We start from the raw sequence: 24,555 nt of genomic DNA on the forward strand, positions 1-24,555 counted from the left end.
GCCCTGCTTAGTTACAAATGGGTGCTAATTTTAAAAATTAAAACAACTTTTTGGAAAAAAAAAAAAAGAAAGGCAATTATATGCATTACTTAATTAGCAGTACTAGGGAATTTGCCTGATGACTTATGCTGGGAGTATTACATCTTCCAAAATTATACGTCTATACCAAAATGCTTCACTTCAGCATATAGAAATCCACTGTAAATACTCCTCTACTGCCAACAAACTCACCAGAGCTAAAATTTACCTCTAGGTGTAGACTAGTCATACCAGCCAGAAATAACAGTTATTTTGTTATGTATTTGTGGTCTAGGTCCTTTTTCTAGTCTTTCCCTTGCACATTCCATTTCATTCTCTTCTTTTTCCCTTTTGTAAAGTATTAATGAATCCCAATTTAATTTAAGGTTCAAAAGCTACAGGAAGAAACCTAGTGAAACAGTATCAAATTTAGAAACTTCACATGAAGGAACAGAACTAAGTCTATTAAATGAAGGATGAAGAGGGTTTTGTGGTGGGGTTTTAAAGTTTTCACAAACTGGGAAAAATCCTTCAATCCTGTCCACAAAATAGCTATGTAGGGATGCTGGTTTTCTTCTCTTTTATACCCTGAAAGGTTTTAGTGCTGCTTGGAATGTTGAAGGGGATGTGCTAGCAAAATCTAGGTGGGTTTTTTTTATTTCTGGAGGAAATCCGCTTTCTTTACTGTTCTGTTCGCATATAAAATTTCATCTTTCCATTTCCCTGCGAGGCAAAACCCGTGCATACCACAGCTCTGGCTGTGCTGCCACCATGCCGGTTGAGGAGGGAGCCTGGCTGTGTGGCACAAAAGGATGAGTCTCTCAGAGGGATGGGGTGTCCTCCCACCGGTTAGCACCAAACATCACCCTCTCCCCCTCCCCCAGACACTCAATGCCTGATAATGAAGAGAGGTAATTTTTTCTGAGCCATATCCAGGCACGTGATCAAACTCATAACTGAAAAGATTGAGGTGCAGGTTGTAAGGAGTAAAGCCAGGAGATGGGATGACTTTGCACCCCTTGTGCCCAGTTCTTTCATGCTATGAACAGCTCAACCTGTATGGTACTAAAACTCCAACTGCAAGATTTGGCAGAAGATGCATCAATTTTTCCTGAGCTTTGTGCAAGTCCCAAGACAAAGAACTTGATCACACGTGAACTGCAAAGTCAGAGCCTGGCACTTGCTCCGGAGGCAGAGGAGACATTGACACATGACACAGCAAAAAACTGAGTGCAAAATGGCAGCTTGGAAACTGGTCTGTAGTGGTTAGAAAACGCTACACTTCACCAAAGGAAAACTTGTGTGACCTTCTCCATTTAGCTTTATTTTAAAACAGACTTCTTGATTTTTAGAACAGTTCCACTCTGGGCGCAACTCTTATTACAAAGCCTATGTCTTCTGCTAGTAATTTAGAAACCTAACACAATTGTATGCCTGTACAAAATAAATGCCCATGACATACACCACATATATCATTCTTGTGGGATCCATTTGAATCAAAAAATTTGTACTGGTCACACCAAGGTTTTTATTATAAAGATAGTAAAGTTACTCCTGTGTCTAATAAAGAAGTGAGAAGTTTTCTTTCTGTTCAGCTTTAAATCTATATGAGGTAACTTTCCAAACACTGACCTAGTGATTAAGGTCTTTCAGCCCCATTATTACTGCAAGCAGTGCTTTTCTTAATACCACGAGGAAGGCTGATACACTGAACAGCTACTTGCACAGTAATTTCCAGTAGTGATGCAGAGGGACTGCTGGTTGTTGAAGCTAATGGAGAACATGGACTAATGTCTAACAAAAAACATGGAGATTATCAGTTTTAACTAGCTCTGCTGTTGTCAAAAAGACTTGTCAAGGGACAAGAGTAGTAAGTAAAAATTAGTGTTTCTACTCATATGACCTCTTCTTCAGTAAACTCCTCATTCATTTTGGATGCTGTGGAATGGAGTGTACATCTATGTGTACAATCACAAATGAAATATGCCAGGAAGAGAGTGGCACACTTGGGTCCATCCAGATAAACCTTCCCACTCAGTCCTGGTAATCTTATCTGTATGATTTCTGCGCACAGTCCCTTGTCCTGCCTTATCCATGCTCTGGGCTGTGGCTCAGGGAGCACTGGCCAAAACCAAGCAGGGGGCATGCCAGTAACTCAAGAGCAGAGATAACCATGTGATACTACTCAAACTCATGCTCTAGCCTTAGTTTAATAAAGATGTTGATTAACACAACAAAAAAGGAACACAGTCCTAAACTGCTTTTGATGTGAGGTATGAGTTTCATCATCTCAGAGGGTGTAGGATTCCTCTCAAATCAAGGCTGGCTTTGCTATCTTCTGTTGAAGGAAGATAATGAATTAAGGAAAAAGAATCTTGAAATTCAGGAGAATATCTATGCTATACTATGTTCTGTTATTCACTGTATGGCACGTTGAAGCATGGCATTAAAACAGGACATGCTCCAATTTCCTCCCAGAGAACAGAGAAGTCCTTTCAGCTACAGATGAGATGTGGAGTAGCAAAGAACAGTTCTCACTGTGATCTGGATTCCATTACAACACAGAGGAGTCTATCCTCCTCAACCTCCATGATAGCCCAGTCAACATCCAGAGATCAGTGCATGAATTTCAAGTGTTTTAAATATTTGCAGAAAGCTCAGATGTCTTAGAGAGAAAAGGGTTCCCAGTCAATACATTAACATTCATGCATCATAAAGAAAAAAAACAACATCAAATCAAAAATCTTATCAGAAATGAAAGGGAGCAGCTGGCATACATTCATTTTTCCTTATTTACACACATTTTCCCTAGTGTTCAACTTCATTTTATAGCCGATACAAAAAGAAATAAATTTTCTTTCCAGAAAATTAGATCTAAGATAAAGTTTTCTTCTGTAAAAATGGAAGTAGAATTGCATTAGAGGTGCACTGGAGTAATGGAAGTGAAGTGATTCAACAGCCAGACTGCATCTGACATGTCAACCCTTGTGACAACAAGGTGGGTTGTTTTGTCTTTTAAACTGCTAGGAAACAGCTATGAATTAAGCCTTTAAAATTGCAGTGGCAACATACTCATCAGTTAACAAATCTACTCCCTTCCTTCAATATTAATGATAAAAAGAGATAGAGGTGACGATTTACTCGCCATCACAACAAAAGATTACTTATTGAAAAAAACACTTGAGCAGGCTTTGGCAAACTAAGTTATTTCAGAAATAGCTGAATAAAGTGACCCTGCCAGAAGCATTCTCTTCCTTTTTAGTTAGCTTTTATACTAAATTTACATATGTGAAGAATGACTGTATTAAAATAATTTTAACATTGCAGAGTCATCTTTGCAGGTTTTTTTTTCTTGTTCTCAGTGAAAGAGTAGCATACTATTAACAATAACCACACCATAACAATAATGAAATATGTTTGCATGTTCAGATTGAACATACATAGAGTGCTTAAAAGTGGTCAGATAGCATGTTATTTTTCTTCTTTCTTTTTAGCAAAACACAGAGGAAAAAAAAATGAAGCCATGCTTATGATAGAAGTGTTTCTGCTCCTTTGATGAAGGAAAAGACAAAAATTAAGCTTCTGATGCTCTAAAGAGCACTAATACCTGGTAATACACATCATATAGCTGATACTACCTATGATGCCTTTTCAAAAACATTTAAAACCTTGTCCTTCCCTCAGGCATATGTATACACAAAACAGATATACAACAGTAAATTACTAAAGCTTAATGAAATTATGCACTAAGGCTGTCTTACATTTGTACATTGGCCAATACAAGCCCACCTATTTCTTGAACACTATCACCTTAGCGCTACCCATGAAAAACACCCAATGAACATTCTGCTGCTGTAAAATCTCAGATGGATTCTTTTGGTATTTTAAAATCTTGGCTTGAATATGAAAAAACTGCACAGAAAAATAGAAGCTCAAACAAAAAGGAAGTGACTGCAAAGGAACAGGTTATTGTATATCAGTTGATGGACAGCAACTACCGGCACACACTTAACCCATGGTCAATGAGAAGTCTTTTGATTTAAGCCAGGAGTAGTCCATCGATTTTCATGAATGAATTAAACCTGAAAACATGTGCAACACTTACCCATTTTAACCTCACAAAAACTTTGGAGTTTACAGTGATAGCAGATCATTAACTTACGCATCTGATAAATAAAAAATGAGGAAAGGTACAAAGTGCAACGGTATATTGTAAAAATTAACTTACCTAAGGAAAAAATACACTAGGCTACAGCCCTTTCTGGAGGGATAGATGCTTAGTGACAGAGCTTGGGACCAAAACAAGTGAGGAACCTTTCCGAGTAAGGAACAAGGAAGTTCTCCTTGTTCAAAGACAGAGGCTGAAGAAAGTGCTATTACTAGCTAGACCAGCTCATTACTCTGAAAATCATGGAATAAGAAAAGAAGAAACAGACTGGATGCATACACTGATTATCAACTAATTAGAGAAAAATAACATAAAATCCTGTACTTATGAATCAGCTCAAAAAAATTAAGTATGTGAAGAGATATTTTCCACTACCTCTAAAGGAAAAACTTCTGTGTGGGGAGAAACACAGAAATTTCCAATGCTTGGTATTTTAGCAAAGCACTGGTCAGTACCCTTGAGAAAAAAGAGCAAATGTTTGCACATCCATGACACAAGTTTTTGGCAGACCTTCCCTCCTCAGACAGCAGTTTGGGTTGTATCCACTCTCTCAAGATTTTCACCAGAGTATACAACAGAACTGCAACACATCTAAAGAAGTGACTCCCAAATCTAGCTCATCTGTGGATAAACAACACTGAGATAGACATGTCAGGGTAAAGCTAAACACAACAAAAGCATTATTCTATGATTTGGCACTGTTAGCATGGCAGAATGCTGAGGAACATCACAGTCACACTGAAACTCTGCCTAGCCCACCTGCTTCAGATGCAAGGACAGCTCGGGAAGGCTTCGGACTGGTGAACCACGTCTGGGTTTTTGCCCAGCTGAACATGTCCACAGTCAGCACCTCAGAGCAATGCAGAGAAAGATCCAACAGAACACAACTTACACATTAATTAAGTGTTCTAGTAAAAAAAGTTGACTATTCTCATGTAAGCCTGAGATACCAGAAAGCTAAATATGCAGCCAGGTTGTCTGCAGATGGTACTTGAACAAATATCTTCAAATGGTGTGGTCAAACCTGGAGGTGTGTGGCTTACAGACAACAGGAGCTAAGAAAATACTGTTGTACCACTGCTTATGGGGGCCAGCTCTACCTGGCCATAAACTACTTATTGTCACTGGCAACAAATGGCTTAAGGTGCTACTTAAAATAAACATTGAATAGGACACTGTGAGAGAGATTTAGGTACTGGAAAAAATCTAAGCAGACAAAAATGTTATACAGGTCTAAACAAAACAGCAATTAAGAAACTGGTGAAGGTTTGATGCATATACTAGAAAATAAACCAGTATATTAAACAAGTTATATTAAATATAGTAAGTATTAAGTTATATTAAGTATATTAAACAAGTAAATAAAATGAAATCATGTGGCATAAAAAAACCTGGTATCTAGAGCAAGCAGGCACAAGATTTCTTTACATTAGAGATACATCAGATCCTATTTTCATTTTCCAGAAAGCCACCTTATTAACATATGCCCAACCAGACCTATGCTTGACACACACAAAGCATCTGACTTACCAATACACACCACAGAGTGATAGGTTGGTAAGCATGAATGGCTGAGCTTGCAGTGTCAATCTCATTTAGACAATGCAAATACTAATTCTCAATATTCCTGTCCAGTTAATAGGCAGATAAAAGAAATACTAAATCAAATAAATAAAATACCTGCAGTGCACCGATACAGTATCTTTGGATATAATATTTTATAAAAGCTAAAAAAAAAAGGATTTAAAATTTCTTATTTCTTTTTCCAATCACATTGCATTTTTAGAAAAATGTCTGAAATGTTTTTAGGAGAAAGTTCTTTGAGAAAAAAGAGCAAATGCGTGCATATCTATGATATAGTTTTTGGCAAAATTTCTTTCCTCAGACGTTCACTCTCTCAGCTCTTCTGAGAACTCTTCTTCTAATGAACTATTCTTCTTCTAATTAGAAGTTCTTCTAATGTTTCTCCATTAACCATGAAAAAACGTAATCAAGTTTCTACACTGAGATTTTTTTTCAGCCCACATAAAAACCCACATAAACCTTGCCAGCTTCTCCAAGCCCATCAGAGCACCACTAAAACCATCTGAAGTTCTCTCTAGGCTAGAGAAACAGCGACATGATTTCCCTTTGGTATCTGCACAATTTATTTTCACAATGGTATCTGCTAATATCTGCACTGCAACCACCACATTTCTTCACATCCATTCAACAAGGATGTGTTTCTTTGCTTATGTGAAGCAGCAGTAAAGGAAAACATCACCATAGCAAAATCAGGATTTCCTGCAAAGATCACTGCAGTATTTCTCATTTCCACAAAAAGACCCATGCTCTATTTAAGAAAAAGTGCTGGACTAGTTTTATTTTTCTTTAAAATTATTTTCTTATTATGCTTTAATATCCATCTTACAGTCTCCTCACTGTTTATTTGTCTGACTGCTTCTCTTCACAATGTGAATAGCTTTGGGGAAGATGGAAACTAATGACCTAGCTAAGGTTTTAACCCAGACCCCCTAGTGTTTTACCAGCTGTGCTATTAGGTTAACTGGCTGAATCTCCTCTGCTTCTCTCCCTAATATTACAAAACCCAGTCTATGTATAGCATGCAATAATGTTTAAATTTTTCCCACCCCTAAACCTCCCTCTGCTACTGCCTAGCCTTGAAATTCATATAATCTATCATTGATAAATTAGAATCTGGGGAAGGATCAGACAGATTACCCAGATGGTAGCTGGGGAAGAAATATCCAACCTTTCCTAATGCAAACCTTGCATAATGCTCTCTAACGCAAATTTTGAGTGCTATACTGAGGACAAAGAAGGAAAGACATTTGTGGAGATGCTCATGCACAGACTAAACAAAAATCACATTGCTTATCCACCATTTTACACATAATTTGTTACTGTAATATGCCTTACATGAGATGCTTTTACTATGGTGCTTGAACAATCAGTGTCACAGCGACTTGCAATAGAAAAACACCCACCCTGCCCTCCCAGCTGCCCCTGAAGGGAATCCTGAATTTCAGTAGGTAACTTGGGCTGCTGGAATTAATCTCAGAAGCAATATGTAAAACCTGAGCAGTCCGTCTGCTTTGCACAATCAACATTTGTCTAAGTTTTGTTAATAATGTGCACACTTAGGAAAATCAGGGAGGAAAGCAAGGAGGGAATGGCATTTTATAACATGCAATGTGCAAAGCCTGCAGGCTTAATGGCCTAAAATTCAGGTTTGAAAATTTTACCCTCCAGACACTGCTGTTCAAAGGTTCTCTGAGTCAACTCAGATCTTCCTTTTCATGAAGTAAATATATTGAATAACACTATATATATTTTGTGGACAAGACTAAAATATATACATGATGTGTCTTCTGTTGCACGCATACAAAATAAATCATATTGTTTCTTTCAAAAACACAAAATTAGTGTGTTGTCCTCAGTCCCAAAATGCCTTTGCCTCAGTCTTATTTTTATCATGATTTATGATTTGACTGAATTTTTCCTTTCCTTGATTTGCAGCTGTTCCCTGATGAGTGTTTATTCTTTTGGGATCCTTTGGGATGGTAGGAATTACCCAGTGTTAGCTATTAATATATACATTATATATTTCAACTCACTGTCCTGTATATTAATTTAAAAAGACATAAAGGGTCTTAGATTAGAGGTTGTTTATCTTTACAGAAGCTTCATAAAAAGGTTAACTTAGGTACTGAAGAAGTAGAGTGTCCTGACAACCACAGTGCTGTTGAACAGCAGACTACGGGCAGCTCCCAGTTTGTGGGCCACAATGGGAAACTCCCCTAGGGACAGGGATCCTACCCAGTAACTTCACATCAAGTGTGTGACAGCAATGTTGACTGTCACTCCGTCAAGTTCTTCATCAGTAACTGCTGTGGCTTATCTTGCTCCCTGAGCCCAGAGGCAGGGAATTTGATGGCCGCCTAATGAAGTCAGTGGAAACTTTTCTATTGAGAAGTCTCTCTGCTGGCAAGTATATAAACTCTCTCAGAATAAGTCAATTCTGTTCCCTAATCTCAAAAAGAGAATCCCTAATTTAGTTAAAAAAATGAAATAAAGATTCATCTCCAAGAATAACAAGATTTAACATCAGAGGAGTGCAATGAACAGCTGCTAGTATACAAAATTTATTTGTTGAGACCTGAATCTGAGTTTTGATTGTACAGATATTATTACCTACTTCGCATCCTACTTCTGCAGTTTCGCTGTCTCCCAGCATGCCTTATCATATGTAAATCATACCCTTTTGTCCTGTGATTCTTCTTGCAGATGGCCTGTTGTATATTTAGTATAGGCCACAACTAATTAGATCAACCTAAAGCTGAGACTGGCTGGTGTATGTCTGAAATCTAAGTACAGTAATTTCACGATTATAAGGTGCACCCATTTGAATAAAATTTTCGCCTGAACCCGGAAGTGCGCGTTATAGTCTGGTGTGCCTTATATATGGGCAAAAGTTCGGAAATTTGCCAACTTGGAAGTGTGAGCCACGAGCCAGCCGGGCCGCGGTTGCCGTCTGGAGGCGGTGCCATGGGGCCGTGGCTGCTGGGTGCAGGGGGGTCCGGGGGCCCGCAGCGCCCCTCCTGTCAGGTACAGGTGGGCCCGGGGCCCTGTGGCTGCCAGGTACAGGCGGGCCCGGGGGCCCGCAGTGCCTCGGCAGGCATGCCCCGGCCCCGGGGAGGCAGCACCAAGCAGTGGCAGGCATGCCCCGGCCCCGCCGGGTGGAGGCGGGGCCTCGGCCAGCAACCGCGCGGGGGGAGCTGGGGGCAGATCCTCGCTGCAAAAAAAAAGTGCGCCTTATAGTCCGGTGCGCCTTATCTGATCTACAAAGTTGCGAAATTTGCCGACTCCCGGAGGTGCGTCCTATAGTCCGGTGTGCCTTATGGTCGTGAAATTACTGTACAGTCTGGAACCAGCATCCTGAAATGGTGATCAACTTCTTTAAGAATTAACCTGTTTTAGCAGAGTAACAAAATTTCTAATACTTTTGGGCAAGAAAAGCAGGTTTTCCTGAAACACTTGAGAGACAGACACAAAACTATGCATTTCACAGCTCAGAGAGAAAAATAGTAACTTTTCATCCCAGTGATGTTGATTACTAATCAAAGTAGACATATTGCAAGCATTGCTGATCAAAATAGCAAAGAAAAATAGCGGTACACATTTAAAAAACCTGCTTATCACACTGACACTACATTTCAGTGCACTTCCACTTTCACAATCCAATTAAAAATATAGAGGTAAAAATGAATGATGGCCCGATCTTTTTTTAAAGACTGTCGATAAATTTGGTGCTCACTAAGTTAAGAAAGTAATGTAGCTTTTTGAGTCACCAAAAAAGCTAAGTGCTTGGCTCTACTGCATGCCTCTGCCTTCACATACAGACCTGCTCCGTGTACTCGCATGCATCATGTTCCTACTTCATCACATGCCTTGAGATAAAAAAGAGGTATTTTACCGAGCTAGTTTGACAGTTTCAACTAAAATCTGTTTTTCCTCCTCATGTGGTGTACTTTTCCTGCTTGTTGAGAGCACAATTCCTCTAACTCCAGTTTCCCAGGCATGATTTCTGCCCAGTCTGGCAGAGTGTTCCTGCACACCAGACAGAGCTCAGCTCCCCTGCACTGACCCACTTGGAGAACGCTACGTGCAGGAGAGGCACTCAAACATACCTGTGGGTTTGCACTCTATGCATGTCTCAAGCATCTTTCTTTAAGAGCTTGAAACACTTCAGTCTACATCAAGTAAACTTATTACCAAGTCTGATTTAACCTTAAGTGGTGTCATCATTAACATGGCAAGCAGAAGAATGTTAATGACAAGAATCATTTTATTCTCTAGCTCCTCAGTGCTCTGAATAGATCCCAAATCCCCAAATGAGAGTAAAAAATGTATTCTCAGGGAAAAAGTCTTTTTAAGATCTAAAAGCAAACTACAGTATCTTTTTTGTTGCAATAAGAATTCTTTGATCTATTTTATTCCTTCTGGTTTCTCTTTTTAAGAAGAAAATAGATTTCAGGGAAAAGAATCTCTACCATCAAATATCAGTATTAAGCCATAAATCTGATCAGGAATTGTAGGTGCAAAACACCTGATTGGTATTCTGTGTCCTCCACACAAGCAAGAACATTTATATTTCGTTAGAAGAAAATGCATGACAGTGGAATTTATGTAATGACTGTGTACAAATAAGAATGCCCAGAAAACAGTTAAAGGGGAAGAAAATACCTGTATGAAATGTAATGGGTAAATTAGGAAATTTTAGTTACAGGAATTCAGTTGGTACTTAGTGTTTGTAGGAAAGCACAAAGAGAACATCAAAATGCCTGATCACATCCCATCTGTTACAACCTCTCACTGGATAACATCTTGACTGCCAAAAAAGCTATTTAAATTTACTACATTGCAGCTACTGATAAATATCACTTCTGTGAAGATCTAATACTAAATAAGGACAAGATCTGAGGATAAACCTTACAAGCAGCAGTGTCAAAAAGATCTGAATTTTGCTTAGTGTAACACCTGTACTCTTAAAAGCGTGCAGTTTCCTACTCCTTGTCCCCAACTGTGATATGTTTTTAATAGAGCACAAAACTGTACAACACTCCTCAAAAGCTGGATGTCAACAACGGAACAAAATAAAGGTAGAACAGAAAGAATGACATAAAAAAGAAAAAAAGAAAAAATACTAGGAGAAGGTGATGGAGAAGGCGGCAACTTCTATTCAACAATTTTGGAGGTGATTACTCCAGGCACTGTCCACGCAGATCTGACAGGCACAGAATGTTGCCATGAAACTGCCTCCAGCAATGGAATATATTTTCCAGCACATCACAGCAGCTGCAACGGCATCAATTCTGCTTGCAATCCATGTCCAAAAAGAAAAGTTCTCAGTGGTCCTATTTCAGCATATCTCAAGGACTAATTAAATCCTCATTACTATCTTCTAATTATTCCAGTGCTCTGGGATTTCACTCCACAAGTCCCCAATGGTGCATTAGATGAAAAGGGTTAAATAACCTGTGTTGATTTTGAGACTCCAGATCTATTTCAGACCTTTAGCATATCATCAGCATTATCATGAATATTTAACTATGTACCGCTGTGAAAATTATAAGGGGAAAACAATTAAAGATTTTTAAAAAATTAATTCTGACCCATATACATTTGCACTAATAAATAAGGCTTCTTTAAGTATCCCCATTATGAGAGTGCTTGCTAGAGTAATAATGTGAAGTCATTAACTGTTTTCATTAAATTCAATGGTTTTCAGGAGCTCCCAATTCACTATTTTAATATAAGACTGAAACCTGACATCTACGTATACCCAATTGTATAAGCAGGAAAATACTATTTAAAAGCAGGTAAGTTTTTTAAGCTTTTTCAGAATTACATAAGGAACCATTTATTTCTGCAGGAGTAAGAGTGCCTATTTCAACATTTTTAAGACAAACATTCTCCCAACAAGTGCTTGCACAGGTGAGTGTTCATATAAGCAGACCGAAATCTCCATTAGTTCACAAAAGTACGAATGGGAATATAAGCTAATGGTCAGGATGAAGGTTTCTTTTTCAGGCTGCAGCTTCAGGAAACTAATTTAGAAGGTCAATTGGGATGTCCTGGGCTTCTGTTTGATGCCTAGAAATAACTTTTAACTTGTTGAGCAGTTCTGGCTACTAAGGACATCCTCAAAGTACAGCTTCCAAAACCCAAACAAGTAAGTAGATACAGCTGAACATAGGGAGCTCAAGTGGCTGTGCAACCTCAAGTATTTGCTGAATGATTATGACAGCCAAGGTATTACTGCTGCCCTACCTCTGGAGCTGATGCAAAAAAAGTTTATAAAGATCTTTGACTTCAATAAACATAAGACATCAAACCCCTACTTTTGGTCATATAAAGGAAAGTCTGGAGTAGGTCTATTAGAAATGGAGAGCAAGATGTGCATCCTCCTTCCTTTCAAAAACATAGCAAGTTTTAATGACTACCTCAATTAGTCAAGACTACACTGTCATTATAGTAGCCCCAAGTAATGGCAATTGTTGGGTTCAGCAGCAGTTAACCACACTCCTGCTTCTCCAAGAGACTTCTGACACTAGTCTGTCTCCACACCTGTTCAGCTTTAAAAGTTCTTTAGGATGTATGGGACTTGACTTCAAGTCACACTGCATTCCAAGTCATGTGAGCAGAAAATAGGTTATGTACATAAAATAAATGCAATTCCTTCTTTCTTACATAGACAAGGTGTGTTGGTAGAACTAAAACCATTTCACTGATTGGGCATCAAACAACAGTGGCCAGTTACCAGTTGTGGGACAAGAAAGAAAGTGGCTAGAATAGCAGGCTACATTTACACTGAGCAGGTCCAAATGCTCTACAGCGTGAGGACATGACCAATTTAAAAATTATTTTTTAAAAGTAAGCATTTTAATGCTTATTACAAAAAGTATGAAATAAGCTATATAAAATGAAAACTGAGGAGCACAAAAAAATCCAGTCCACCAAGAAGCTCCTATTACTGTATATATGCACTGCATTACTACTCCCCTACTTTCACACACAGAATGTACATGTAGAAATGTGGTCACTGCTTCATGCTGCATTGTGAGACAGGGGATGTAGAGTCTTATGCAGGCAAAAATCTCAGAAGGGTGCTGAGTAATCACAGAAAGCGTGGTAAAATATAATCAACACTTTTACCAATAAAATAAGTGTAGTCTTAATGGTTCAAGGTAGTGGTTTAGCATCCAAAAGTGCTGTAGATCAGACTTTACCCATCAGTCAATCTTCATGGTAGCTGGTAAATAACATTTTTTACAAGCATTGAGTGCAGAGGATTCTGCTCAAGAAATGATTAGTAGTCTTTTATTCCTTCAATTCTCTCTCTAAATAAGGAAAGAAATGCTATACAAAGTGTGAAAACAAACAACATTACCTTATCCAATGGAGTGTCTCTGGAGTTTTTGTTTTCATTTTCCTTTAATTTTTTTTCTCTCTTTTTGGAGAAAGTGTATCAGTAAGCCAAGAGTTTAAATTACTCTAAGAGATGCCCAAGGATCAGGTGTCCTTAGCAGCAACGATTTTCTGCTCAGGTTTTTATCAGTAAATGACAAGCACCTTCCCCTTTGAGTCCCCATCATTCTCCCTCCTTCCTTTCTTCAAGTTCTGTGGAAACCAGTTCAAGCAAGCAAAGGAATCAACTAATATAACAGCCTTTTTAAAAGGTGAAGTTTTCCATTTCAAAGGAGCCTCTAATCAATGACAGGGCACAAAAGGGAATGCACGCATGTTTATGCGCGTACAGCACAGACTTTAGAGAAGCTTTGGGGAACATGTTCTGCAAAATCAATATGACCTAGCTAGTTACAAATTTTGAATATCCTGCATGAAACAAATGGACTTTTTGTACAAGCTGGATCACAAGGATCATGCATATTACACCAGATTTTGCATATGAAGTGTGCAAATCCAGCAACATTACAAAACATACTTTCTCTAAGAACATGCTCATAATTCTCACTGTGTAGATGAAAAAGAAACTAAATCAATCTGTAAATTTTACTTTTCTCACTGTTACTTACATGTTTCACTTCCCAATTATAGCAGCTGTCTTCTGTTTTACTTCTGTCTGCCTCTCCTGACCACAGGTTTGTTCTACAGCAGAACAAAGAGGTTCAACCTTTCCAGTTCTGTCAGACCTGCCTAACTTGTCCCCCAACGCCAGGTGAGGAACACGCACAGCAGAAATAATTACTAGTGGGTACTATAACATTTTATGCCACGACCCAGTTGTGCCAGGAAATGCACATGTATTTCTGAGATATTTGGGTCTTCAAAGCCCTCATCTGATCCATTCTTGCTGCCTCATGACATTTCTATCCCACAAAGCATCATGTATTTGTACTGGCTACTGAGGGCATTCTTTTTTCGCCAAACATTTATGTTATTCTGAGTTTTTTCAATGGGAAAATACATCCCTGAACTAATAACTGAGTATAAAGAATGACTGAAAAGGAAACAAAACGAATCAGCATGGAATTCTGTATTTCATGTTCTCATTAATCAGCATTCCTGGAGGAGGGGACATTCAACCCAGAAAAATAGCAAAAATTAAGACTCTTTGCTCTTCTTTGTGAGTCCTCTTAGCTCCTCCTGGATGCTATCCCAGAAATTTGTCATTCTGTGAGTTCAACTTGTTTCACTGTGAGAAAACTTCTAGTATTTATGGTATCCCCATATGGTGCTACTTGGGATATTTCTGGAAGCAAGACATTTTAGGAGGGGCATTTCATAAATAACTCCATGTTTATCACAGTTATCATGTGTCTGTTTTGCAAGCCTGTCACTGGCACATGTTAACCACTGCATGGACAGGATGCCCGGATTACAGAAGTTGATTGCACGTACGGCCACACAACAAAGCTGTGACAACTGAACTCCATGAGCTAGGGAGAAAGGAGGTGAAAGGAAGAAGGGCTTAATATTTATAAAACACAACTTCAACTTAAAAATGCTCTGCTTATTTTTGTGAGCACACGGTAGGGAGCACCCTTTTAGAACAGTGCTCTTGCCTGCAACGGTTTCCATGGCCAGATTTCCAAATGTTTGAACCATTTGACCCAAATATTTGATTTTCCTTTTTATTTAAAGACATTTTTATCCTAGAACTGGCTAGAGGACTATTGTGTCCATGCAAAGATATTAGAGATGATTAAGAACAGTAGCAAAACTGCTCTTAGTTAGCACCCTTTCTCTACATCTTAATTCCAAGATAGACAACAAAGAGCTGTGTTGTCCAGGATATGACTCAAGTATTTACAAAAAACTGCGTTTATACCCTGGGCATTCACTGTATTTTGAGAAAACCTTGTTTTCAATTATAGTTTGGTAAAACCTGCTATTCAGTTGCTCTTTCCCCAGAGACGGAAACCCCCCAAGCTTTTTACAATGAAGACTGTCATTATTTTCCCTGGGAAAAGAAAAGAAATACCAGGAAATCTCACATTGCTAATGTGCAACTTAAAATGAAGGCTGCATTTGGCACCAACTGAAAAAGCCCCAACACCTAACAAACCTCGGTCCTGTGGCATTGGTGACTGGCTCAAGGCAGGGTGGGAGCTGGATTCTGACTGGCTGCCAGGAGGCTGCGGTGGCATCTGACTGCCTGTAACACACACAGAGAAAAGGGAAAACACATTTGCTTTTAGCATTTCAGAGCACAAAACCAAGCATTGCTGCATTTTTCAACCATTCAACATCAAGGAAAGTACCAGCTGTATAAGGTAAAGACAGAGCTCAACAGGTCTAGTTTTTTTAATGTTTTTCTTTTTTTTTTCCCTTTTATTTTTTGAAACCCATGGAGGAAACATGCACAAACACATTTAGCAACAGGCATGGTGAAATGTTCAATTTCGCACTGAGCGAGTTCCCAACCTCACCAACATGATCCAATTTATAGCTGCAAATCTCCTGACACATATTTCTGTTAGGGAGTTTAACAAAATCCAAGTCTGCTGAACAATAGGGCTCATCCTGCCTAGCTTAAACTGGCCTCCAGCCAGGCAGACATGGACTGCTGCCAACAATATTACCAATGAAAAATTCGGTCAATACAAAAATGACTAACAACAACAGTTTAAAAAGTATTTCAATGAATCAGTGGTTTTAATATTGTTTGAATGTCCATGTAGAATATGGGAATAAAAAATAACACGTAGGCACACGTGGTGAAAGTGAAGGTTCGAAAGAGATCAGACAGAAAAGGGGTATCTTATTATTCAAATAAAAGCAAAGGGAAGTTATTTATTAAAATAACTAGCCAGAAAAGGTACATGCATTTTTATGACCTTGTTCAAAAGACATCCACTGCTGTCTACCCACCCAAACAAGCAGAGCACTCCCAGTGCTGTCTGTGACGCTCAGAACACAAAATGTTCCCTTTCAGTGTTAATGGATAATAAGGCAGATGCTTATTGCACTGGTGCAAGTCACTCCTCTGGGTCACCATTCAACACTGTGTCAAGCAGAGAAGTCCATCTTACCACACTCCCAATGCCCCAGGGGCATAAGAATCAACCTGCACCAGCCCTAGCAGGAGGAAGAATGAGACCTGGACATCCCCTGGGACTCCTCTTTACTCCTGGTCTGAGACATGCCTGCTTGTGACAGCCCAAGAAGCTTGAAGACCACCTCAGGTTAGGCAGCAAATATATACTTTAAGCATTTAGACACTTGTAGTGACGAGCACGGTATAAATAGCAGCAGACAGATTTATACCCCTCATCCTCAGAAACAGTTCAGATTGTTTTCCATTTGAAAGAAATGGAAAGAATAAAAACACAGGCAATAGATCTGTGCCTGCTGAGACTCATTTCCTCCTGCTCAGCAGCTGCCCCTCTGCAGTGGCAGGAGCAAGAATCCTGCGGACGGTCCTGGTGCTGGAGCCAGGCTGACAGAGGGACAGCAGGGTTGCTTTATGGCCCCAAGTTGGACATAAATGCAGGAAAGAAAATGTGTCTGCTCTGCCCCATCCACTTCCAAAGCCACCGGTTCTCAGCACCAACCCTGAAGAAGGCCAGACTGCTACAGAACAAAGAGAAAATCTGCAAAATGTGGAGTGTAACTACTGCCTAGCTATTCAGATGAGGTGCTTCTGCACTAAAAACATGACAGTCAACATTACCGGGAGCAGCTGTGACAACTGTCTCAGAGATGCAAATGCTGGACCAGAGGCAGAATTGTTCCTCCAAAAGACCAAACATGCCACTCAGCGCCCAAGGCTTTGGGTTCCACGGCCCATTCACGAACTCTGAGGCATATGACAATAATAATGACAAATTCCAGCTTATGTTTTGATGCCACTCAAGAGCAGGCTGTGGAGATGGTAAGTGCCTGCATTATAATGAAAGCTTTCGGCTTGACAGGAAGGATTCAGTGACTCAAGACTGTAAACAAACAGCATTTCCATGTTAACACAGGGCACTGCCACTTCCACTGTGTATGCCCCAGGCACCGCTATCAGAGAGAGCACTTCAAGTAGATGGGAACCATCTAAGATTTCTACAAACACTTAAAAAAAAATAAAATAAAGCAGGAGTGGTTCTGGCTGCACTGAATAGCTCTCAGCAGGATCCTCCTTTAGGTGGACGCTTGGCAACTGTAAGAGAAGCTATAGTGCAGAGAATATCTATGATAGGCAACATACTTTGTATAGTATAGATGCTGTCTGTTTTTCTTACATCGATAGTAACATCAGTTATCTGGCTGGAGCCTTATCTTGCATGGGCAAATGTTCAATCACAGACCAGTAAAGTCAAGGTGTAGAACAGTAACTGTACAACTTTTACAAAGAAATCACTTTCATCCACATCCTCAGTCAATACAGACTCTGGAGTTTTGCAGATTCACTGGAATTATCAGTCTCTGATTATCAGTCTCTGCAAACATTAATGCTATTTTTTCAGTGTACTTCTGATTTTTTTCCTCATTAAACAAACTGTAAAGTAAAATTTTTGTTTCACAAAGAAAAACTATTTCATAAACATGACCAACTCTGCAAATATTCTAATAAGTAACAAACTTTCCAGAGAAGTATCTACTATGCTCATTATCAGAGAGTGCTACAGATTATCCAGGTGCTGGACATGAAGGTACTGCATCAAAATGTTTTCAATCGAGCTGCTGTTTTACTCTTAGAAGTGATGTGAAAGGTAAAAGGAGGTTAAGCACGCAAATACCTTTGAAGACTTGAACTGAACTCTTAATTTGGGTATCTAACTCCTATTGATTGGGAGCTGATGACAGGACTTTAAAACCTTTGAAGATCCTGTCTGCTATGCTTTTTAAGTTTCTTTGTCATGAAAAGAAATTACCTTAAAGATTTTCCATTTCTTTCCTTTAAATGATAGTAATCCTTTTCTCTTTCAACCAGTATTGCAGTTGTGTTTCTTGGAAGGCACTTTAAATAATACATGAACAGACTTTTCTATTTTATTAGGGAAGGAAAACTTCAGCAAAAGAAAAACAACCCTTTTTTGTTTTTAACGTAACTTCTACAGCTACTTAAGACAGAAAAAAAAATCCAGTTGATTTTTTTTCACTGACAGACTACTGCCTCTTTGACCCAGTGATACACAGAAGGAAGTTTAAACAGGGATGACCTTTTCCCATCTTTCGTACACCACTGTTGTCACATTGGTGAGACACTCCATCTGCCAAAATATATGCAAAGTGAATACTACAGATGTTTCACAATACTACTATTATGCAAAACCACAGAAAATGCAATAATATGTGTTAAAAGGATAGAAGCTGCTATGCTAGTTCTTTTCCCTATATTTAACTGAGGAGCAAAATGCTATTCAAATTTATATAGCTATCTAGTAAAATTAGTTATTAAAACTACTGAAACCAGTAGTCTACATAATATAATATCTGCTATTTAAAATTTTAAAAAAGAGTCAGCTGAAGAGATAAGGGAATTTAAAAACGCATAATACTATATTTGTAAGCAGGTTTTCTATTTTTCAAATTATGTCAAATGCTTTTAAATTTTTTCACTTTGAAAATCTTCACTTTGAATGGAGTCAGGAGAGACTGCATACTACGTTTGGCAAAGATGGACTGAGAAAAGTACTAAATAGCGACTGCGTTATGGCTACAGCCATGCAGTTAAACTCTAAAAAGAAAATTCCTTAGGGCCAACATAGCAAGCAAGAACAGAGAGACCTTTGATATTCTGCTGAGGAGGGGTCCTTACAGTCCACATCAGCAATGTTTTGAAACATGCTGAGGGCTCTCTGCTCCCATCACTGTAATGATACTGGAGGATGTTCGGCTGTGACACCCTGTACCAGCTGGACAATACCTCACAGAATTATGCCTGAACAATTGAGTCAAGAAAACACTTTGATGGTAACAGTTCCCTCTGGGAAATAACCAGCTAAGGGGGGAAGGAGGGGTATAAGCACAGGAATTTTAAGACGCATGAGGAACCGGAGGGTGGGGAACTGATCACAGTCTATGTTGAAAATGGAACACTAGGCTGAAGGAAAGGCAGAAGTTACAGATCTTGTGGGTCGTCCTTGGGACAATTCCCTATCTAATTTAGGAATTGAGAGCTGGATTAAAGACATTGATTGAACACAAAGCAGGGAATATTATTCAATACAAAAGACATCAAAATACTAGCTAAGAAAGCCTTGGGACCACCTTTTGGCTCGGAGAATTAAAAATGCAAATATTTCTATACATGGATCAGAACCACGCCTTTTATAACTGAAGAGCTGTAGGTTATTGGGTAGATATGGGAGGAGAAAAGGAAGAAAAAATCTGACCATATCTGTTGACCTAAAATGGTTATAGTCTACAAACAGCTATGACTAACCATGTCATGTGGCACTCCAAGAAACAAATTTATCACTAGGATAAATTAAGAGGATAGCTCACAGCAGAGGTAAGACAACACAACATCACTGTTGATGTGTCACTGGTGAGCCTTCACGGAGACAAACCCAGAAAGCCAAATGCAAACTGGAATGGGAATCAGCTACCAGCATGAAATGACAGGAGTTTGAAAGTATGAGTATTATTTAGTATGACAAAAACTAGAGCTGGAATTTTGTGACTTCTTTCTAAAAATACATTTGAGACTAAATATCAGGGAGGAAAAGAGCATGACGATGGTTAGGAGGATAATGAAACCATTGCTGGAACTTGAAACAACTTTGTTTTAGGAATAATGAGGTCCTGAAAATCTAGTGATTAAGATGAAATCTGATAAAATAATAGGGTAATCATCACACAGTCAATGCTACAATAAAGGCTCACAGACCAGAAGAGACATTCTGGGTTTTGGATCCCTACATCAGAAATGAAAGAACCTAAGTAGGCTTCTATATGGGAGTGTTTCAAATGAGCTTTTCAGGAAATTGGAAGTGAGGTGCAAATGACCTCAAAGGAAAGAAATTTTTCTATGGGTAGCATAAAGGGAAACTGGTCATGTGTTTTATGTTATCTCTTTCATCTTATAAAGCCTGTGACCCCTTAAGATTAAAGATTATTTTCTTCCTTAATTTCTGCATTGTAGCAAGCTTCCTATTGTATCAACAGTATTTTAAAAATTAGTTATCCATTCAAGTAAAAAACAAGGGTTGTCTGCATATCCTCTCAAATTAAGACATGCAAAATATTAAAACCTTCCTCCTATCTATGCAGTAATCTGAGTGCAGATGTTTTAAAAGGCCTGAGACATGAGGACCTTTTCAGATACAGCAGCTGTAGCTGTGCTATGTAGAGTTAAACACACTCTGATGAAGCCTTCTGGCTCTGCTCAGCACCACACTGCAGCTAATAACCCCCCTTACAATGCTGGTAATCCATTGCAGCCTGCTTACCAAGACAATTCCCACCTCCCTGAGCCAGGAACTTGTGGCCAAACCCAGAACGTTCCTGCCTTGGAATGCTTCTGGTGGCTGGCTGAGAGGCTCACTAAAGGCAAGACCACAAGAAGCTGATTTGCTCCCCTGCAGCAACACAAAGCTTCTGTACAAGCTTCTAAACAAGAAGCTTATCAACTTATGCCAGATTTATGGATGCTCTACATCATAAAGTGTTATCAAGATTGCTGTCAGGCTTAGACCTGATTTTCCATATTACCTCTTAAAACAAATGTATTGTGCTTCAAATACACAAGATCCCCTAACATATGTATCACAAGCCACGTAAAATCAGCAAGAAGTAAAAAAACCCACTTTGCTTCTCATGAAAGTGCAAAATTCTCAGACTACCAACACTCGAAAGTTACACTCACCTTCTTTTTCCTATCTATGTCATATTCACCAAATTAAGAATGGGGTTGTGGGTGAGTTTCAAGGAAATCACTGTAACTTAAGTGCTAAATTGCTCTCAAATCTCCATTAAAAAATGCAACAATGAACAAAGCAGCCTAGAGAATCCTAGCTCTCACTTTTCTCTGCACAAATTCAAATGCATAAACAGCTCAATTTCATGAGTAGAAGCTACTTGTTTGACATGATAAAACATTTAATTCAAAGCAAAGTTGACACTGACAGGATGAGGTAGATACTCAATATTTTGTTTCATCCTCATTACTCAGCGTGTAGTCCCAAGGTATTACTTATGGAACACCATCCAAATGTCACCCTTACTACAGAATAATTCATTATATTATGGATTTCAAAAAAAAGAATTAAATAGTTGAAACTGGGGTCTGTCAAATTAGACATCCAAGATTTATTCCCAGGTTGTGTAGCCTCTGACTAAAGTATGAAAACTGTAACAAATACTCAGGAGTATGAAGTGAAATAATTGTTAGAATTGCCTGAACTGACAATGGTCTTGGTGGCAAGAGGCAGGAAAGAAAATATATTGCCCTCCTAGGCTGAAGCTCTTTTTGCTCTGGAAGGAAAGGGAAAACAGCACCAGACACTGCTGAGGGTCTGTTTCATCCATGCCCCATCCAGAAGTCACCTCTGTGTTTGGACCAAAGTGAAGCACTTTGTCCTGAGATTTTGGAAATAACCCAAAGCAAGCTGTCAGTGGGAATCTTCAGAAGCATATGACTCACCCAAATAATGGGTGGCTTTCCAGGAGGTCACAGCAAGCACCTGTCTGCCTGAGGACTATTCCTTTCCAACAAATTCCAAAATTCTGCTGTAAACCAGGAAGGCAGTAGAGCTCCTCAAAATTAAGGATGCATCATTTAATTACTTGTATAAGCGAAGGCATAAGTCTGTCTAAATCTAGGAATCATTGCTTCTCTTATCCTCAGTAACACCCACCCCAGATCTGTAATTTCACTTTGCAGTTATGAGAAGTTTCATTTGGGAGAATCAAATTCTTTCTGCTTTCACCTCTGCCTCACTCCGCATCCATTTAATGCATTATTTCCATTAAGCTTGGGAGAGTTTCCAGCCAAGGATATTTCTGCTGGAGGCCAGTCCAGAATGGTGCAGCCCAGGATAGCAACCAGTTAAATCTTTTCTAATCCCCACATTCAGAAACGGTGGCTCACAGCGGCTGGCATGCAGGAACTGAATAGAGCAGGCAAGCTCATATTTCTCTCACCAGGCCAAATTAATAAAAACAAAACCTGATTTCTCCTTCTCGTTTTCCTATTCTTCCTGTTCCCCAATATTTTTCCTCTTTCAAACAATTTTTTTTTTGTTTGAGAAGCCTAATGTTTGGCTGCCTTCTGAAGAAATGGGCACAGTGACAGATGAAAGGCCGTATTCATCGCCTAATTCAGAATAGGGAAAAACCGACTGCTGTGCATTTAAGATTCTAACAACCTTGCAATTTTGTAGAGCCGTTTTCCCCAACCCATTCTTTTGAAGAAATCTGCTTTTATTCTGTTAATAACTAACCACAGTTGCAGCAGCATGGATCCGATTAGCAGTTCTTATGCTACAAAGGGGGTTGGGGGGAGGCTGTGAACAGGGTTGCCAATTTGTCCACCTGGGTCCCCAGAAGAAAGATTAGATGAGGTGCTTGCTCCTTTCTTCCCTACTCGCTTGCTGCTCTGCACTAGACAGACCTCTTCAAAGCTCAGCCACTGATTTAATTTCTTTTTCTCCTTTCTAAAGTCTCGTTTAACCACCCCTCCACATGTTTTGCACTCTGTCACTGCGTCCCTCCAAAGTGATGGTGTGAATTGGGATGAGAGGGGCTGGGAGGGGTTGGGAGAGCCACAGCTTGCCAGCACTTTCTCTCACACCTCTACAGGCCCTCAATTGCTTTTAGATTTTGAAAATTGTATTTTCTTAAATTTTTCAAAGACATGCCTATATTCTTTAGGGAATGATCCAAACCTAGTAGTCATACTGTGTTTTTTCATTCTGTCCTTTTAATCCTTCCATAAAAATGGTAGTTTTGCTTGCATTTGGACTGAAGTAAAAGATTGCAAAGGGTTGCATGGATTTAGTAATCTGTAATTACTTAGGACATATCATTACATGTTTGTAGTAATTATATGTAATGTAAAAAGCATGCACTTCAGCAAGAGAAAAACCATTCCCAAATTTTTTATAAAATGTCAATTAAACAGAACATAAAACTGCAATTGATGCAAGTGTTAAATATTGAAAAGCTCCTAACAAAGGAGAGGGTAGTATTTCTTTCTTATATTTGGTTCATTTCTTCCTTCCAGAAGTGAAACCTACCCTGCCACACACCTGAAACTTAAAACCTCAGAATACTATTTAGGGATTTAAACCAAGTTCCAAAAGGAAGAATTTTTCATTATCAATGCTCATTCTCTAGACTGTATTTATAAATAGGAAGAGATTTTTTTCTCTAAGCTGTTCCTCATTGTGTCACTTGCATTCAAAAGCCTGAGAAGCACAACAGATGTAGCAGACATACACTTCTAAAATTTGCCACCTAATTTAAACCTCAACTCCTAACTTTAACCAAACCACAGATCAATTTTCATTTATGATATCTGCAGTGTGAAAACATGCAAGATACAAAAGAAAGGGGAGATGTGATGTGAAACTGCTGTTTCTTATTAATATTTCTTTTCCCTTCTTTTCCAGATAAGTTTAAGAATTTCTCAGAATCAGGCAGCATTAAATTGGAAGACCAACAACGATGGAGTTTGTGTTCTCCCTGCTCCTCCTGGCTCTCTCAAGTCTAGCAAGCAGGGAAATTGGAGCAGCACTATGTGGCAATGAGATATTTAGCTAGTCCTGCCTGCTACTCCTCACACTAGATCACTGTCTCCGATTAAAGAGCATTTCAGTAGCAAAATGTATGTGCTCTCACTAATACTACCCTCAAAAGGAACAAACCCTCAGCTAATCTGGTTTTTCTTATTGTGTTATATTGCATATTACACAGCCCTGGTCTCAGCAGTTCTCAGGGATGAGGGAGAAAAGGGCAAGTTGAATGCATAAAGGATAAAAGCACCTTCAGGCAAACCTGCTTCCAAAAACCATTTGGTGGGTCTGATCTCCCTAGAAGACAAGATCTATCATGCCATATTTCATCTTGCCCGACAATGATAAGCTCCAAAGACCGGTGTGGAAGCGAAGTAATTCTTCATGTATTTTTAATCAACCGAGAACTTTCATCTGGCAAGCTCCCTCCGCAAGGTCACACGCACCACGCGCAGCCATGTGCCTCTCATGCAGTTTGCAAACACCAACTCCTATGTCAGCTTCTGTTTGGAAAGGGGAGTATTAACATTAGCAACTCCTGGTTATATCATTTATAAACATGCAGATGTGGATTATTAAAGATTAATGCATTTTGGGATTGGTGTCGGCATTCCGTTTGTCTCACGCCGAAACCAATTCTGTTCTTCATTAGTCAACGACAACCCACATCAC

General features: G+C 39.1%; 1 protein-coding gene across 4 annotated transcripts in view; it reads right to left on the minus strand.

Moving 5' to 3' along the window:
- ARID1B (AT-rich interaction domain 1B) overlaps window positions 1–24,555 on the minus strand; it is a 328,666-nt gene that overhangs the window by 67,136 nt on the left and 236,975 nt on the right. For all 4 annotated transcript variants that reach the window (XM_033054063.2, XM_033054062.2, XM_033054065.2 and 1 more), the window contains one exon: window positions 15,279–15,368. In XM_033054063.2, the coding sequence (XP_032909954.1) occupies window positions 15,279–15,368 (90 nt within the window). The remainder of the gene's footprint in view (window positions 1–15,278; window positions 15,369–24,555) is intronic.

The sequence above is a fragment of the Catharus ustulatus genome, chromosome 3 (genome assembly GCF_009819885.2).
Source record: "Catharus ustulatus isolate bCatUst1 chromosome 3, bCatUst1.pri.v2, whole genome shotgun sequence".
Taxonomy (NCBI): Eukaryota; Metazoa; Chordata; class Aves; order Passeriformes; family Turdidae; genus Catharus; species Catharus ustulatus.